This window comes from Scyliorhinus canicula, chromosome 2 (assembly GCF_902713615.1).
Source record: "Scyliorhinus canicula chromosome 2, sScyCan1.1, whole genome shotgun sequence".
In the NCBI taxonomy this organism is placed as follows: domain Eukaryota; kingdom Metazoa; phylum Chordata; class Chondrichthyes; order Carcharhiniformes; family Scyliorhinidae; genus Scyliorhinus; species Scyliorhinus canicula.
This window is the reverse complement of record NC_052147.1, coordinates 58,871,267-58,889,552: the sequence shown is the minus strand read 5'-3', so window position 1 is coordinate 58,889,552 and position 18,286 is coordinate 58,871,267. Positions and strand designations below refer to the sequence as shown.

Below are 18,286 nucleotides of genomic sequence, written 5' to 3'. Positions count from 1 at the left end.
AGTTATATAGTTACCCCACCACAAGTAGTCAATCTGAGATTACTGTAGGCTGGTTAGGAGTGATCTTCGACCAAGATCTTCCTGCTTGGTTCATTGGAACTCTTCCTGTCTACGTATCATCTGGCTTATTTCTCCAAGTGCTCTCTGTCAATACATATCTTCTCTTGTGAGCGTTACTATGTGGGACATTTCAGTTCTTAATGTACAAAATACAGTTCTTGAAAGAGCTCATGCACAATCTTCTTCTGGAAGCAGATTTATTGTTAGCATATTTCCAAATTTTCTTAGCTATGTAAGGACTTCTTCCTGTCCTGCTGTCTAGTTTCAGTCAGCCTCTCTGAATTTCAACCAGTTTGCTGAAATTAACAGTTCTATTCAATTTGAATTGTTCTTTTCAATTCAGCAGTATCCCTGCAATTAGAAAATATTGCACCCATTCTATTTCCACATAACAAACATTGCTGTGAACTCGTAGGCTGTTAACCCTTTGCACTATTAATTCCCCAGTCTCACCCTCTAAATTACCAACACTCGCTGTCACTACTCATTTCCTTTCATATATACTTGTCAAAGCTTTTACTGCTGTTTTTATGTTTCCTGTTAGTTTTCTCTCATACACCAATTTCACCCTCTTTGTTTTATTTAACCTTTGCAGGATTCTGAATGTTTTCCAATCTTCTGGGCTACAACTAATCTATGCAGTTCTGTACATCCTGGGTGGTATTCTTCCCCCCCCCCCCCACGCCAGGTGGGAGAATCGAGGGACACCATGCCACCCCGACCCCCGCATGCGATTCTCCCCCCCCCCCCGAAACCAGTGTCGCGAGAATTGCGCTGGGCCGCTCAGAGAATCGCCGCAAATGGCAAGCAGCGATTCTCTGTCCCGGATGGGCCAAAGAAAAAATGACAGTCCCGCCGGCGCCGTCCAAACCTGGTCGCTGCCGGTGGTTACTCGTCGCAAAGGCTTGGGGGACAGCCGGGGGGGGGGGGGGGGGGTGCTCCTTCACCGGGGGAGCCTCTGAAGGGGTCTGGCCCGCGTTCGGGGCCCACCAATCAGCGAGCCAGCCTCTCCCCCCCCCCCCCCCCCCCCCCCCCCCCCCCCCCCCCCCCCCCGGGCCTACTTTCTGCCGCGGCCGGCCCCTGAACACCGACCCCATGTTGGGTCGGGGCCGGCGCGCGTAAGAAGTTCCCCGCGCATGCATAGGATGGCGCGACCCAACTGCGTATGCGCAGGATTGACCTGGCCCAACTGCGGGGGCCAGAATAGGTTGTGCTCGGGCCCTGTTCGCGCCATTGTGAAACGCGACGGCGCGAACACTTGGCCTCTCAATATCGGAGAATCACTCCCCTTTACTTTCAATTTGATACCATCCTTAATTCCTTATATAGCCAAAGATGATGCATCCTTCCCATAACGTTTCTTTCTCAATGGAATATTTCTTTGTTGAGAGTTATAAAATAGCTCTTTAAATGTCTGCCACTTTTTCTCTGCCATCTTTTCTTTTAGCCTATTATTTAATTCTACTTAAGTCAACCCTATCTTCATACCCTTTTAATTGCATTTACTTAAACTTAGGACATTAGTTTCAGTCCCAAATTTCTCACCTCCAAACTGAATGCAAAATTCTACCATGTAATGATCACTCTTACCTACAGGATCCTTTATTACAAGATTGTTAATCTCATTACACATTAACAGGGGTAAAGTAACTTGTTTCCTGATTGGTTCCAGAACATATCGTTGTAAGAAATGTCACAAATGCACTCTACAAACTAATTCTCCACTCTGCCTTTGCCAATTTGATTTGTCTAATCCAGGATTTTTCAAAGTGTGGGTCGCAACCTATACGTGGGTGGTGGAAGGATCGGGGATCGATCAGTCTCAGCATTCATTCAGTGGTCCCAATCATCGGTGAAGCACCCAACAGCCGCTACTGGAATTTAAATTCAGAATGGCAGCCGCTACCGGCTTTCAAATGAGAGCGAAATGAGGCTGTGTGCAGTCTTCTGACCATATGTGGTAGCAGTGAACAGGTCATGCGCCGTACACATACACTTAATGTCAAGGGCCCTGTACATAGGTGCCTTTTGTATCAAATCATGGAGGAGAGCCTCTTCCATTTTCTAGCTGCTAGTAAGCAAGGCAAGAGGACTTTGAAGATGAATCATTTTATTACAAGGAAGAGACAGCCAGAGGCAGAAATAAGCAATGTACCTTCTAGCCAAGATCTTACATCTGAATCTGCTCGAGCGAGCTGCTCAGGAGAATCCACAGCAGGACAGAGCAGTGCTATTGTTAGTGTTAGCTCTGGTTATCAGCTTACAAAGAAGAAACTTAACTCGGGAACCAAACAGTACAAAGATGATTTCTTGAGGTGTGGTTTTGTCAATTATGCCAATGCAAATAAGGATGCAAAGCATGTGCATTATATGCAGGCATATACTGGTAATTGAGAGATGTTTCAGATTTTGAAAGAAAAGTGGCGGATAAAAAATTCCTTTTGAGGTTGAGACCCCAGAGTCAGTTATTAACTTACAGCTGACTCCAAATGAAAAGACTAAGCTGCTGTACCTCACCTGTGTCAGCACATTAAAAATACGTCAAAGTCCATGATGCTGTCAAAAGTCCGGAGTAGCACCTCCCAGGAGTATCCATTGTTGCGGTTGCCCTTCACGACGACCTACATGTGTAAGGTTGCATTTTTCGTTCTCACAAAGATGAAGATGGCACAAAGGAATTGGCTGAACCCTGCACCTGATATGCGCATTGTGCTCTCCTCCTATGAACCTGATTGGAGTGAGATTGTGAGGACCAAACAGTCTGCCCTTTTGCATTAAAGGTAAGTGAACGTGGCGTGGGTTGCAAAGTTCTGCTGGCATGGATCCCGAAGTCTGAAAAATACTGGTCTAATTTCTGTGAAGATTGAAGACATCCATGATTATTGTAGTTTGTTTCTTACAAATCTCCATTATTCAGGTCCCAGTTGTGGTCATTTTGCAACCATTTCTCCGTAATGGCTATCATATCATACTCATTTATTTCTATTTGTGCTGTTAATTAAACCACCTTGTTACAAATGTTACATTCACATAAAGAGCCTTTAATTCTGTCCTTTACCGTATTTCCCTACTCTGACCTTATTTGCTGGTGCATTGATAGATTTGCATGCTCTGCCTCCTGTCACCCTTTGGCTATGTTTACTATCCTGCATTATTGATTTGTCCATTCTCTTTAACTTTCCAAACCGCCCCTGATGTGGATCCCAAACCCCCCCCACATTAAAGCCTTCCTACTGCCCCATGATTCACTGGTGCATCTCAGTTCAGGTGATGAGTGTCCCAATGGCTTAACTCCCTCTTTCCTCAGTGCTGGTGTCAGTGTCATATGAATCACAACACTTATGACTATGCCGCACCCCATTAGTATTGCAGTAAATGGACAACCTGGATTATATGCTCAATTTCTGGTCTAGACTTGGAAAAGGAGGTTCTCATTTTAGTTGATGAGAAGTCACAGAAATCTATGCTATTGAACCAGTAGCAAGAGGACTATAATATATTTTAGCCGAAACTCTGGTGAGGAGCAACGGAAGATGGGACACGGATTGTCCAGTTTAAGGAGTGACCAACCAAATTCGGATATCTGAAGGAAGGGTTTTAGTACTCGTGTTTAAGTTTGTCCTACAGCTGATCCAAAACAAAGTGGCAACGAATCTTCAGGCCATACAAAATATTCCACATAATGAACATTTTGAAAAATAAGCTGCAGTTTTTGGAACTGGTTACTTTGCTGTCATTACAGAACTTTTTTGCTGAATTTCAGGAGATGAACAAGAGTGTTCCTGAATACAGATGTAAAATAAAAACCCATGGCATCTGTAGAGGTATAGCTGCAAACTGATTACTTCTACAAACTTAATTTAGCCAATTATGAACAATCAAATAAAATTAGAAATTTTACTCTGGAAGCTGACACCCCTCAAGGATCAGTGTGCAGGTACAATACTGTGTCATTACGGTAGCATGGTGGTTAGCATAAATGCTTCACAGCTCCAGGGTCCCAGGTTCGGTTCCCGGCTGGGTCACTGTCTGTGTGGAGTCTGCACGTCCTCCCCGTGTGTGCGTGGGTTTCCTCCGGGTGCTCCGGTTTCCTCCCACAGTCCAAAGATGTGCGGGTTAGGTGGATTGGCCATGCTAAATTGCCCGTAGTGTCCTAAAAAGGGGGGGGGGGTTTGTTGGGTTACGGGTACATTAAATATAACCATAATTTTAAGATGGATGGTTGGAGCTGTGCATTTAAAATTATTGGAATAATTTAGAAGTAGAAATGGTTCATAAAAAGAAAGCTTACTGTTCAGTAGTGAGACTCAGTGGAAAATCTTATTACATTCTAGGCACTGTACAGTAATGCATAGCTTAATTTTTTTGAAACAAAAGAATATGTACAACATACATTTATTATCTATCAAATTGTTGACCTATATAATGTAATTTCAAATAACGACATTTTTAGCCATCGATATTGACTAACGGATCATTCACATACTGCAATCATCATTGTTCACAAAATACAAATTAATTTAAAAAACCTTTTATATACACACTGTACAGCATAACATTTAGTTTCTGGAAATAGTGTCTACTTCAAAACCTTTAGAGCACATCAGATTCTAGAAACATTTGGTGGCATGGTAGGGGCGTTGTTTTAATACCAAAAATCAGGCAGGTTTAGGATGTTAATACGTTAAAAATCTGAATCCAGTGATTAATGGAAAGTGGGACTGTAATATAAATATTATGTGGATTTACTTTTAAACAGCATTTACAATTTAACCATGACTAGCTGAATTTTCCAGGCCTTGGGAAACTAAGTGACTAAATCCAAGATGGTGTGTTGCCTTCCTGGTGCCAGGGTCAAGGACATGTCTGAGCGGCTGAAGAGCACCCTGTGTGGGGAGGGTGAACAGCCAGCAGTCATGGTCCACATTGCTACCAATGACATAGGCAGAAATGTGGTCCTGAGATCTCTAGAATCCCTCCAGTACAGAAGACCATTCAACCCTAAGTAGGAAATTATCAAGCAGGACATCAAATGTTGCAATCTCTGGATCACGCCCAGTTCCACGTGCAAGTGAGTATAGAAATAGAAGAATAAAGCAAATTAATGTGTGGCTGGAAAGATAGTGCAGGAGGGAGTGCTTTAGATTCCTGGAACATTGGGGCCAGCTTTAGAGTTGACGAGACCTTTTACAGGCCGGACAGATTACACATAAACATAGATTGGGCCGATTTCCTTGCAGGACAATTTATTAATGATGTTGGGGAGGAGTTACATGAACTTGGCAGGGTTGTGCGAACCAGAGCTAATATCAAAGAGGAATACCAAGGTGTGGTTAATACTAGGAAAGACAGATAGCACTACAGTAGGAAATAATGTATTAGGTCGGTTCAGGGAAAGTGAGAAAGTAATAAAGTCTAAATTAGGGTAACTGTGCACGTATGTGAATACGGGGAGTGTAATAAATAACACTGGTGACCTACAGGGGCAGATTACCATGTAGGAAATATAATGTGGTTGTAGCAGAGACCTGGCTCAAACAAGGACAGGACTGGCGTTAAATATTACTGGAGACAATAAGTTCATGAAAAATGGCAAAGGAAGGGATGTTGGGCGTTGATTAGGAGACTATTGCAATGCTGGAGAGGATTTTCTAGAAGGGTCGGGGATAGAATCTATTTCACTAGAGCCAAGGAACAAAACAAAAGATACAATTACATTGGTCAGCGTAGTCTATAGCCACTAACTAGTTCTCGCCACCAGCTATTGGGAGGTACTGTGGAGAAAATAATGACAGGGAAAATAGAAAGAGGTGCAAGAATTATTGAGTGGTACCAATAGTCACTTTAATTATCTGAATATAGTCTGGGATAGGAATGGTGTCAAGGGTTCAGGGAGGCAAGAATTCCTAGAATGTGTTCAGGAGAATTTTCTACAGCAGTATGTTTCCAATCGAATGGAAAAGGGGTACTGCTAGACCTGGTTCTTGGAAATGAGGTGTATCATAAGATTTAGACTGTGTCTGGAAAAGGACAAAGAACAATCCGGAGTAAGAATCATTAACAGGGGAAAGGTAAGAATGGAGCCAGATAAAATGGAATCAAATCAGTAAGCAAATTGATAACTGAACAATGAACTAACTGCTTTTAAAGAGGAGATAGTTCAGGCACAGGCAAAGCATATTCCCACAAAATGGAACGGTAGGGGAAACAAATCCTGATCTCCCCTAATGAGAGGTAGAGAGGTATGCTTATGACAGATGTCAGGTGGATAATACAACTGAAAATCAGGTTCAATATAGGAGGTCCAGTGGGAAAGTGCAAAAGCAAATACGAAAAGCAAAGAGAGAGTATGAAAAGATTAGGGTAATGATGTTGTGTACATGGATTCGAAAAGGTATGTGATCAAGTGCTACACAAGAGACTTGTGAGCAAAGTTTTAACTCATGGGATTAAAGGGATAGTAGTGATATGGACATAAATATTGGCTGGGTGACAGGAAACAGTAGTGATTGCTCCTGAGTGAAAGGAAGTGGTTCATGGATGTCTTTCGGACGGGAGGAAGGTTATTAAGTGGAATTTCCCCAGGGATCGGAGTCAGGACTCTTGCTCTTCCTGATATAAACGACCTGGACCTTGGTGTACGGCGCACAATTTTGATATTTGCAGATCACCTGAAACTTGAAAGCATTGTGAACAGTGAGCAGGATAGTGCAGAATTTCAAAGTAACAGACAGATTGGTGGAATGGGTGGGGAATTGGCAGACAAAATTTAATGCAGAGAAGTGGGATGGGATTCATTTGGGTAGGGAGAACGCAGAGAGACAACATAAAATAAAGGGTACCATTCTTCCTTCCCCCCCCCCCCCCCCCCTCCCCCCTCCCCCCCCCCCCCAAAAGGGAGAACAAGAGTAGAGTGACCTGGGTATATACATACATACATCATTGAAGGTAGCAGGACAGATTGAGAGAACGGTTAATAAAGCATACAGCATCCTATGCTTTATTAATATGGCATTTAATACAAAAGCAAAACATCATGTTGAATTTGTATTGTACATTGATTTGGTCTCAAATGGAGTATTGTGTTCACTCTTGGCGTCACATTCAAGGAAAGATGTGAAGGCATTTGAGAAAGTGCAAAATATATTCACAAGAATGATTCCAGGGCTGAGGAACTTGCTTTACATCGATGAATTTGAGTGGTTGGGACTGTTTTCCTTGGAAAAAAGGAGTTTTAAAAATATTTTCAAATTAAGGGGCAATTTAGTGTGGCTAATCCACTGACCCTGCACATCTTTGGGTTGTGGGGGTAAGGCCCACGCAGACACGAATAGAATGTGCAAACTCCACATGGACAGTGACCTAGGGCCAGGATCGAACCCGACGCCGTTAGGTAGCAGTGCTAACCACCGTGCCACCCCTGGGAGAAGAGAAGGTTGGAAGGAGATTTGATAGAGGTATACGAAAACCATGAGGGGTCTGGACAAAGTAGATAGGGGTAAACAAAGTTCCTATTGGTGAAGGATCAAAAGCAAGAGATTAGAGATTAAAGTATTGGTAAAGGAAGCATTGGAGATATGAGGAAAAACCTTTTCACTCAACAAGTGGTTGGGATCTGGAATTTACTGCCCGAGTGTGGTGGAGGCAGGGTCACTCAAGGCATTTAAGAGACAATGCAGGGCTACAGGGAGAAGACCAGGGAGTGGCACTGGGTAGAGTGCTCCTTTGGAGATCCAGCGCAAACATGACAGGTTGAATGGCTTCTTTCTGTGCTGTAACCATTCTATGAACTAAAGGGGGGTGAGGACTGATCAATCCATAAGGTAAAAATGTCTTTCCACTACTCACAATGCACGCAGCCCCTGCCCCCCGAAAAATGATAATCAGTTCCTGTCATTAGAGTTAATATCCAGTCCATGATGAGCTTTGTTGTAATAGGTGTACATAATCATTAAAATCCATCTAGATTGATAGGAAAATCAATAAAATGCTCCAAAAAGTAAAAGGCTTAAGATTTGAATATATCAAATATTAATACAAATAAAGCTTGCAAAAATTGTAGACAACGTCTGCTGCAAGATTTCAGGTGCAGGAATAAGCGAGAATTGTTGAAAAAATAATTGAAGTTTTAATTTACTTAGATTAAGCAGTATAGGTGGTTTTGAGCTGAGTAGTTTAAACTAATGACCTGCAGGTTAATTAATTTGTTTCTTCCCTCACACACACAAGAAAACACACTGTCCCCAATTTAAACTAGGCAGAATGTCAATAATGCCTCAAGTAACCTGCATAACTTAATTACAGAACGTATTATTTAATTCCTTCATCAAGACTAAACTCTAGATTGCACATAGACCTTCAATATTGGAGAAGCTGCATTTTCTGAGTTTTTTTTCTCTATTAAAGATAAAATCGTTCATTTGCATCATTGTGAATATTTTCCTCATTAAGGTCTTCCCAGATATCTTCAAGTGTCTGATTATTAGCACCATCTTTAACTGCATCAACTTCTTCCTCTGCTCGTACAAGGGCAAAAGATTCTCTAACAAACTCCCTGCACATGGGGCATTGCTTGAAGTAATTCACACAACAGTCGCATAAACAGGCATGTCTGCAGGGCAGCAGAACCCAGTTCACAGGAGCATTCTGGCACACAACACAATCCTTGCTGCTTTCCTTTCGCGGGCCAAGCTCCTCTTCTGTAGTGCCAAATTTTTCCAGGAGTTTTTTGTTCAGACCACTTTCTGAAGACAGTTGTGCAGGCAAACTGGTTTCATCAACAGATATAAAAAGTCTCTGGGTAATAAAAATGAGAAAGTTTAAACGTTATTCAAAGGAGGGTACAGATTTCATTTATTTACTAAACCTAACCACTGGATTGGATTTTTAAGTCAGAGCTACAACAATAAAATTGCAATAAATCTTCCAAAGAACATCACACATAGTACGGTTGTTTTGTAAGTAAATATAGGACAGCTAAAGAACACTGGTGGTATTCAGTACTCCCATGATATCTTTTATGCCCAATTGAACAGGCAGATATTACCTTACTGAAAGATGCCACCTTTAGCACTGCGGTATTCCCTCAATATTGCAATGAAGATTGGTATTGTATCTGCCATGTCACAAACAATTCAACAGAACATAACAAACACTGATTTTTTTTCTGCGTAATCAAATGACAGTATTTGTAACGTAACTTGTTGAATTTTTAAAAAATAAATTTAAAGTACCCAATTATTTTTTCCAATTAAGGAGCAAGTTAGCATGCCCAATCCACCTATCCTGCAGACCTTTGGGTTGTGGAGGTGAAACCCACACAGACATGGTGAGAATGTGCAAACTCCACACGGACAGTGACCCAGGGCTGGGATTTGAACCCGGGTCCTCAGTGCCGCAGTCCCAATGCTATCCACTGCGCCACATGCCGCCCGTAACTTGTTGAATTTATTGGCATTTTGATAGAACTTTCAGCTCCCTGCTTATATTGGGAGGATTTCAGCAGGAGGAATTCTTAGGAAGAAACAAAGTGAAGGAGGAAGTGATCAAGAATTTTTCTTCTAGACTGTATCGCTGGGAAATATTGAGATACAGGATGAAGACAAATATGAAGTTAGCTGCTGAACAACGGTAGTAACTTAAACGCTCTTCACTGGAAGCAAAGCATTTCAATCCTTCTGAGGTGAAACAAAAAGATGGACACAAAAATTAACTTTGCATGGGAGAGCGAATGTAAAATTGAAAGAGAGATTATCGGAGGTTTTTGAAAGCAGGATGCAAATGGCAAGGGGGAAAAAAGTGAGCACTCCAGAGAACAAGGGTCTTATCTCTTACATGCAACCATGCCTAGAATGGTGAAGCAATCATGCATAATACCATAACAGGAGTTTGTCTCCAGATGTTCATATCAATGAGCTCCAAATCTTTGCATCTTTGCTTAAATCACCATGGAGGCCAAATATCTCCTCGCCAAATAAGAGAATATACCACCGGCTTGCTGTCATTTAGTTCTTGGAAACTAGTTCACAGCAACACTAGCAAATTCAAGAAAGTAAATCACCCTCCCACCTTCTACTGAGGTCTTGGTTGGGAAGGCCACAAAAAAGTGAATTCCCTATTGGATTTCAGTGACTATCTGGTGTTGATGGTCTCTAACATTGCTCTGCCCCACTAAAGGAAACATTCTCTCCGTATCCATTCTTTCAGAATTTTAAAGACCTCTATTCAGTCACCTCTCAACCCTCCTTTCTCAAGAGAAAATAAGCCTGTCAATCTTTTCTTGGTATGGAAATCTACTCATTTCAGAGATCATCCTTGTAAATCTTCTCTCCCTCCACTGCCCCATATCCCTTCCTATAATATAGTGACTAGAACTGCATGCAGTACGGTGTGGTCTAACCAAGGTTCAAAACAGGTTTAGCATACATCCCTACTTTTCAATTCTATCCCTTTAGAAATAAGTCCTAGAGCTTGGTTCATTTTGTTTTTAATGGCCTTGCTTATCTGTGCCAAAACTTTTAATGATTCATGTACATGTACACCAAGATCGTCTTGTTCCTCTCATCCACCTCAATTTACAACCTGCCAAGTAGGTGACCATCCTATTCTTCCTACCAAATGTACTACTCATATTTAGGGTGTTGAAATTAATTTGCCATCAAATTGCTAATTACTTACCTATTCTGCAATTTACATATTTAACTATTTTACTAACTCCTCCTGTACTCTGTTGCAGTCTTCCTCATCTGTATCATCCGCAAATTAGAAGTTGTGTTTTCTAATCCAAAATTTAAATCATCAATGTAAATTACAGCAGTGGTCCAAACACTGACCACTTCAGGGAATCACTAGCTGGTGAAAGAGGGAAATGGCGACACATCCTGTGGTCTGGTGTACACCACCATCATGTCCAGCAGCCAGGAAACATGCTCCAATGCCACAAACAACCCCCCACAACATTATTTGGTGATTTCAGGGATGGCACTTGTGCAGAACCTGCCTCTCAAGAATTGGCCTTCACAGCCACCAGCAGAGTTTCTTCCAATGAACACACAACCTAAATGGATTGTTTTCTGCGTGTCCATCAGAAACTTGTAGATGGAAAGATACCAACATATCTTATCAAAGGCCTTTTGAAAATTCAGATGAATACGGTCTCTGTGACCTCCTCAAAAATTTTAATATGATTGTTCAAGCAAGATTGCACCAGAACTAACTGGGCCTCTAGCCAAGCTGTTCCAGTACAGCTACAACACCAGCACCTACCCAACAATGTGGAAAGAATTCCCAGATATGTTCTCCACAAAGCAGGATATCAGCAAAGTGATGAAAGGTGTCGTCGACAGTGCTATCCAGCAGGACGTACACAGCAATAGCCTGCTTACTGATGCTCAGCTTGGGTTCCAACAGGGCAACCTTGGTCCAAACGTGGACAACTGCACTCCAGAGATGAGTTGAAAATTACTTCCTCGGCATCAAGGCAGCAGTTGACTGAGTGGGTATCAAGGGACCCTGACAAAATTGAAGTCACGGGGAACTGGGGGTAATTCCTCCACTGGTTGGAGCCATTCAAGTGGTGGGGGATGGGAGAGCAAAAAGGAGTATATTTATGGTAGGGAGCAGTATAGTTAGGGGGATAGACACAGTTTTCTAAATCTGAGACCACAAGGCTCCACAGCTGTGTTGCCTGCCAGTTGCCAAGGTTAAGTACAACTCCTTGGAGCTGGAGTACTCCTGGAGAATGGAAGTGGAAGGATCCAGTTGTAATGTTTCACATGGGTATCAATAACATGGGTAGGGCTAAGAGATTTGCTGAGGGAGAATGAGCAGTTAGGGACTAAAAAAGATGTTGAGGATACTGAGCCACAACAAATTGGCATAGGGTAAATGAGATCAGCTTATTAAATGGGTGGCTCAAAGATTGGTGTCCGATAAATGGGTTTCAATTCATGAAGCGCCAAATTGGCATAGGGTAAATGAGATCAGCTTATTAAATGGGTGGCTCAAAGATAGGTGTCTGATAAATGGATTTCAATTCATGAAGCGCCAAATTGGCAAAGGGTAAATGAGATCAGCTTATTAAATGGGTGGCTCAAAGATTGGTGTCCGCTAAATGGGTTTCAACTCGTGAAGCACTGGCACCAGTACTAGGTAATGAGGGAGCTGTACTGTTGGGACAGCCTTCACCTGAACACTGCTGAGACCAGAATCATAGAATCACAACAGTGCAGAAGGAGGCCATTCAGCCAACTGAGTCTGCACCGACTCTCTGAAAGAGTACCTCATCCTGGCCCACTCCCCCACCCTAACCCTGTAACCCCCACCTTACTCACACATCTTCAGACTGGTGATCATATAACTAGGGCTGTATAGACGGTTTTAAAATCAACAGTTGGGGGGAGGGTTCAAGTGAAGGCAGATTCAGAAAGTTAAAGCAGAAAGGACAAGGCAATTTTGCAGGGTAGTGATGCAGGTAATCATAGCCAAAGTATGACCAGGAAGGGACAGAGTGTACCAACATAAAATACACCAACAAATCAGGTCAGAGTAGGGGAAAATCGTAAAAAAACAGAATTAAAGGCCCTTTATCTGAATGCACACAGACGTAACCAAACAGATTAATTGATAACACAAATAGAAATAAATATGATATGATAGCAATTAGATATATGGTTGCAAGTCGCAATCCTGGGACCTGAAATCTCCTGGGTATTAGACATTTTGGAAGGGCAGAAAGAAATAAGAAGATGGATAGCTCTGTTAATAAGGGATATGAACAGCACATAATGAGAATGATCTTGGTTCACAGGATCAAAATGTAGAATCATTTTGAGTGGATACAAGAATCTCTCAAGGTGCCAGGGGTGATACACGAAGATCAGACAGGATTTGTCAAGGGACGGCAGCTCACCACGAATGTGCGGAGACTGCTAAACGTTATCATGATGCCGGCAGTGGAGGGGGAGGCGGAGATAGTGGTGGCGCTGGACGCAGAGAAAGTGTTTGATAGAGTTGAGTGGGGGTACCTGTGGGAGGTGCTGGAGCGGTTTGGATTTGGGGAGGGATTCATCAAATGGGTGAGGCTGCTCTACGCGGCTCCGATGGCGAGTGTAGTTACAAATGGAAGGATATCAGAGTACTTTAGGCTCTACTGTGGGACCAGGCAGGGGTGCCCCCTGTCCCCCTTGCTCTTTGCACTGGCGATTGAACCTCTGGCTATGGCGTTGAGGGAGTCAGGGAGATGGAGGGGTCTGGTGCGGGGTGGGGAGGAACATCGGGTATCGCTGTATGCGGACGACCTGCTGTTGTATGTGGCGGACCCAGAAGGGGGAATGCCGGGGGTGATGGAGCTGTTAGCGGAATTTGGGGGCTTCTCGGGCTATAAGTTAAATTTAGGCAAGAGCGAGGTATTTGTAGTACACCCGGGAGATCAGGAGGAGGGAACTGGGAGGCTCCCGTTTAAGAGGGCAGTGAAGAGTTTCAGATATCTGGGGGTGCAGGTGGCCAGGAGTTGGGGGACTCTCCATAAGCTTAATTTTACCAGGCTGGTGGAGCAGATGGAGGAGGAATTTAAAAGGTGGGACATGGTGCCGCTATCGCTGGCGGGTAGAGTGCAGTCCGTCAAAATGACGGTTCTCCCGAGGTTCTTGTTCCTCTTCCAGTGTTTGCCCATCTTTATCCCTTGGGCCTTTTTTAGAAGGGTGACCAGCAGCATCATGAGCTTTGTTTGGGCTCATGGGACCCCGAGGGTGAAGAGGGTCTTCTTGGAGCGGGGTAGAGATGGGGGTGGGGCTGGCATTACCCAATCTCTCGGGGTACTACTGGGCAGCCAATGTGTCGATGGTGCGCAAGTGGGTGATGGAGTGGGAGGGGGCAGCATGGAAACGGATGGAGAGGGCGTCCTGTGGGGATACAAGCCTGGGGGCCCTGGTAACGGCGCCGTGGCCGCTCCCTCCCACGATGTATACCACGAGTCCGGTGGTGGCGGCTACCCTCAAGATTTGGGGGCAGTGGAGGCGACATAGGGGAGAAGTGGGGGCTCGATGGAGGCTCCGTTGAGGGGGAACCATAGGTTCGTCCCGGGGAACATTGATGGGGGATTTCAGGGTTGGCACAGAGCGGGCATCAGACAGCTGAGGGACTTGTTTATTGATGGGAGGTTTGCGAGCCTGGGGAAGTTGGAGGAGAAATTTGGGCTCCCCCCGGGAAACATGTTCAGGTATCTGCAGGTAAAGGCATTTGCTAGACGGCAGGTGGAGGGATTCCCTTCGCTTCCAGCGAGGGGGGTGAGTGACAGGGTGCTTTCGGGGGTCTGGGTCAGAGAGGGGAAGATATCTGATATTTACACGGTTATGCAGGAGGTGGAGGAGGCGTCAGTAGAGGAGCTGAAAACTAAGTGGGAGGGTGAACTGGGGGAACAGATCGAAGACGGGACATGGGCTGATGCCCTGGAGAGGGTTAATTCTTCCTCCTCGTGTGCGCGGCTTAGCCTCATCCAATTCAAGGTGCTGCACCGGGCCCACATGACTGGGACGAGGATGAGTAGGTTCTTTGGGGGTGAAGACAGGTGTGTCAGGTGCTCGGGGAGTCCAGAGAACCATGCCCATATGTTCTGGGCATGCCCGGCACTGGAGGAGTTCTGGAAGGGGGTGGCGAGGACGGTGTCGAGGGTGGTAGGATCCAGGGTCAAGCCAGGCTGGGGACTCGCGATTTTTGGGGTTGGGTGGAGCCGGGAGTGCAGGAGGCGAAAGAGGCCGGTGTTCTGGCCTTTGCGTCCCTAGTAGCCCGGCGAAGGATTTTGCTACAATGGAAGGATGCGAGGCCCCCAAGCGTGGAGACCTGGATCAATGACATGGCGGGTTTTATTAAACTAGAGAAGGTCAAATTCGCCCTGAGAGGATCGGTACAAGGGTTCTTTAGGCAGTGGCAACCTTTCCTCGACTTTCTGGCTCAACGATAGGGTACTGGGACAGTAGCAGCAGCAACCCGGGGGGGGGGGGGGGGGGGGGAGGGAAAAGGGGGGACGATGACTATGTTTGTTTATTTAATTTAAATTTATTTTTAAGTTCTTTTGTTGGGGTGGGGGGGGGGGGGGGTGGGGGGATATGATACATGCGTTTAGGCGGTCTGGGGGGGTGTTACAGTTGTTATGGGTTATTTTGTTGCATTTCATTGTTTGTTGTTATATTTTATATTTTCTGTAAACAATTCCAATAAAAATTATTTAAAAAAAAAAGAATCTCTCAAGGACCCATACTGGTTACTGCACTGTGGGGCAGAACATAAATCAGGAAATAGTGCAGGCCTGCAAAAAAGGTACTGCAGTAAAATTTTATTATTTAGACAGACTGGACAAATCAAATTGTCAAAGATTAACTCAAAGATAACTTCATACAGTTAATTTGGGACAGTTTCTTAGAACAATATATCCTGGAACCAACGAGAGAACAGGATATTACTGACGGGGCCTCACGGTAGCATGGTGGTTAGCATCAATGCTTCACAGCTCCAGGGTCCCAGGTTCGATTCCCGGCTGGGTCACTGTCTGTGTGGAGTCTGCACGTCCTCCCCGTGTGTGCGTGGGTTTCCTCCGGGTGCTCCGGTTTCCTCCCACAGTCCAAAGATGTGCGGGTTAGGTGGATTGGCCATGCTAAATTGCCCGTAGTGTAAGGTTAATGGGGGGATTGTTGGGTTACGGGTATACGGGTTACGTGGGTTTAAGTAGGGTGATCATTGCTCGGCACAACATCGAGGGCCGAAGGGCCTGTTCTGTGCTGTACTGTTCTATGTTCTATGTTCTATGTTTCTTTTAAATAGTGTAATTTCACACACACACACACATGCTGTTTTTCCCTTTGGACAATAGTGGAAAAGTGGTGGAAAAATTCTGGAGCTGTTTATCAGCCTGTTGAACAGTGCTACGAATGCTCCTTCAGTGGCTAACAAGTCCTGGTGTTGGACTTGAACATGGAGCTTCTGGTCCAGAGGTTGGGGTGGTACCGACAGTATTAATTAATGACCACATAGTAAAGGATCCTCTAGGAAAGAGTGAACATGACATCACATTGCTTGAGGGTGAGAAATGTGTCATAAGCTCAAGTAAAGGCAATTACGAGGGTGTGTAGACAGAGTTGGCTAACCTGGAATTGGACATTTAAGGAGATACTTCATAACTCTCAACAAATAAATACTCCTATTGAGAAAGAAAAGTGCTGCTAGAAGGATGTCCCCTCTGTGGCTATCTAAGGAAGTTAGGATGATACCAAGTTGAAAGAAAAGATGTACAATGCTGCAAAAGTCAGTAGTACGCCAGAAGATTGGAAACATTTTTAGAAATCAGCAAAGGACGACTGAAAATACATACAAGAAGATACAGCGAGTAATTAGGAAGGCAAGTGGAATGTTAGCCATTATTGCAAGAGCGATGGAGTACAAAAGTCTTGCTACAACTGTGCAGGACATTGATGAGATCACATGTGAACAGTTTTGGTCTCCTTACTTGAGGAAGCATATACCTACTGAGCTACAGCTGAACCAAAATGTTTTAGTCAGTAACTTTTCCCAGTTGGGAAATTGAACTCTGGTTCTCCTGCATGACAGGCAGGAATATTAACTACTACACTAAGGACCAGCATATTGTTAATTGCTATTTCAACTGATTCCTACCCGTCTATCTATTATCCATGTTTGGGAATCAACTATAATGCCCCACTCCATAATAATTTGATTTAAAAAATCTCAGGAAACAGCAGAGAGAACAGTTAGTACTGCTGCCTCACAGCACCAGGGCCCGTATTCAATTCTGGCCTTGGGTGACTGTCGTGTGAAGTCTGCATGTTCTCCCAGTGGCTGCGTGGGTTTCCCATCTGGGTGCTCCGGCTTCCTCCCACAGTCTAAAGATGTGCAGGTTAGGGGGATAGGGCGGGGAAGTGAGCCTAGGTGGAGTGCTCTTTCACGAGGGTCGGTGCACACTCGATGGGCCAAATGGCCTCCTTCTGCACTGTCGGAATTCTATGTTTCTAAATGATGAAAAAAAGGTTACTTATTATTATGCATGCAAGCGAAGATTTTTTTTAGCATTAGTGTTCATTGTCAAGAACCATAACGGATGAAAGGTTAGAATACATAGCTGATTTCATTCTCCTGTGATAAACCTACCTTCAGGTCATATATGTGACCTTGGGAAGTCAGCAAATACTGGTACAAGATTCGACAGCTGAGTCTGTATTTCTCATCAGGAACATGAATTACTGTTACCATAGAAACCTGTAGATATAGGGGTCAGAGAAATTCCATGATTATGTTTAAACACAACAAAAATAATTAAATATAGTCATGAAAAAGTGCTTTCTGCCTAATAATTATTTTTTTAAAGCATGTATATTAAAGTTTTACACATTAACAAACAACCAACAAAAATAAAGAATGCAAATAGTACAAACAAAACAAATAAAATGTAGCTAACTTAAACTCTTAACCTAAAATCCCTAACAGCTGACTAGATCTTTGAAAAAATAAATAAACAGTTTCCATCTGAGGTAGAATCTCTCCACTGAACCCTGATGGTGAATTAAAGTTTCTCTAAATGCAAAAAGGACATCGAGTCCCCTAACCAGCCAGAGGCACTAGGCGGAGCGGAAAACCTCCAACTGAGCAGTGATCGCCTCCAGGCTATCAGCGAGGCGAAGGCGGGAACGTCCATCTCCATCCCAGACTGCCGGTCAGTCTGAAACCTTAAATATGGCCACCAGCAGACATAGGAGTAATTCCAAATGGAGAATCTCAGACATGATGCTAAAAAAAGGAAGCCCAGAAGCTGGCGATTCTGAGACAAGACCAAAACATGTGTGAGATCTGCGGGGACAAGTGAACAGCAGTTATTGTAGTGATCCTCACTTGAGTGTGTACAGAAGGGGCTGATGGGAAATGGAAATACCACCAGGGGGCAGCACGGTGATGTACAAGAATGACGCCGAAGGCCCTCCCCCTCACTTGGGCTGAACAGACGGTGAGGAGAACAGGGACGGAAGTGAGCTCAGGGCTGCTAGTGTGGTCAGGCCTAGTTGCAGAGCATAGAGAAGTGTAACCTTTACAAGTGCAGTTCTGTAAGTAAGCACTCACGCAATCATTTAAGTTATGTAGCACAATAAACCTTCCTTCAACTACAGGACTTCTAGCATTCTTTCCAGTAACATAACAGTTACATCTGTTCTCAATATTCGGGAAA

General features: G+C 44.0%; 1 protein-coding gene across 2 annotated transcripts in view; it reads right to left on the bottom strand.

Annotated features, from left to right (window-relative positions):
- Positions 1 to 8,165: 8,165 nt before the first annotated feature.
- cgrrf1 (cell growth regulator with ring finger domain 1) overlaps positions 8,166 to 18,286 on the bottom strand; it is a 33,618-nt gene continuing 23,497 nt past the window's right edge. For both annotated transcript variants that reach the window (XM_038779242.1, XM_038779250.1), the window contains exons 5-6: positions 17,218 to 17,325; positions 8,166 to 8,856 (exon numbers count right to left, since the gene is read on the bottom strand). In XM_038779242.1, the coding sequence (XP_038635170.1) occupies positions 8,461 to 8,856; positions 17,218 to 17,325 (504 nt within the window). In that variant the 3' untranslated portion in view covers positions 8,166 to 8,460. The remainder of the gene's footprint in view (positions 8,857 to 17,217; positions 17,326 to 18,286) is intronic.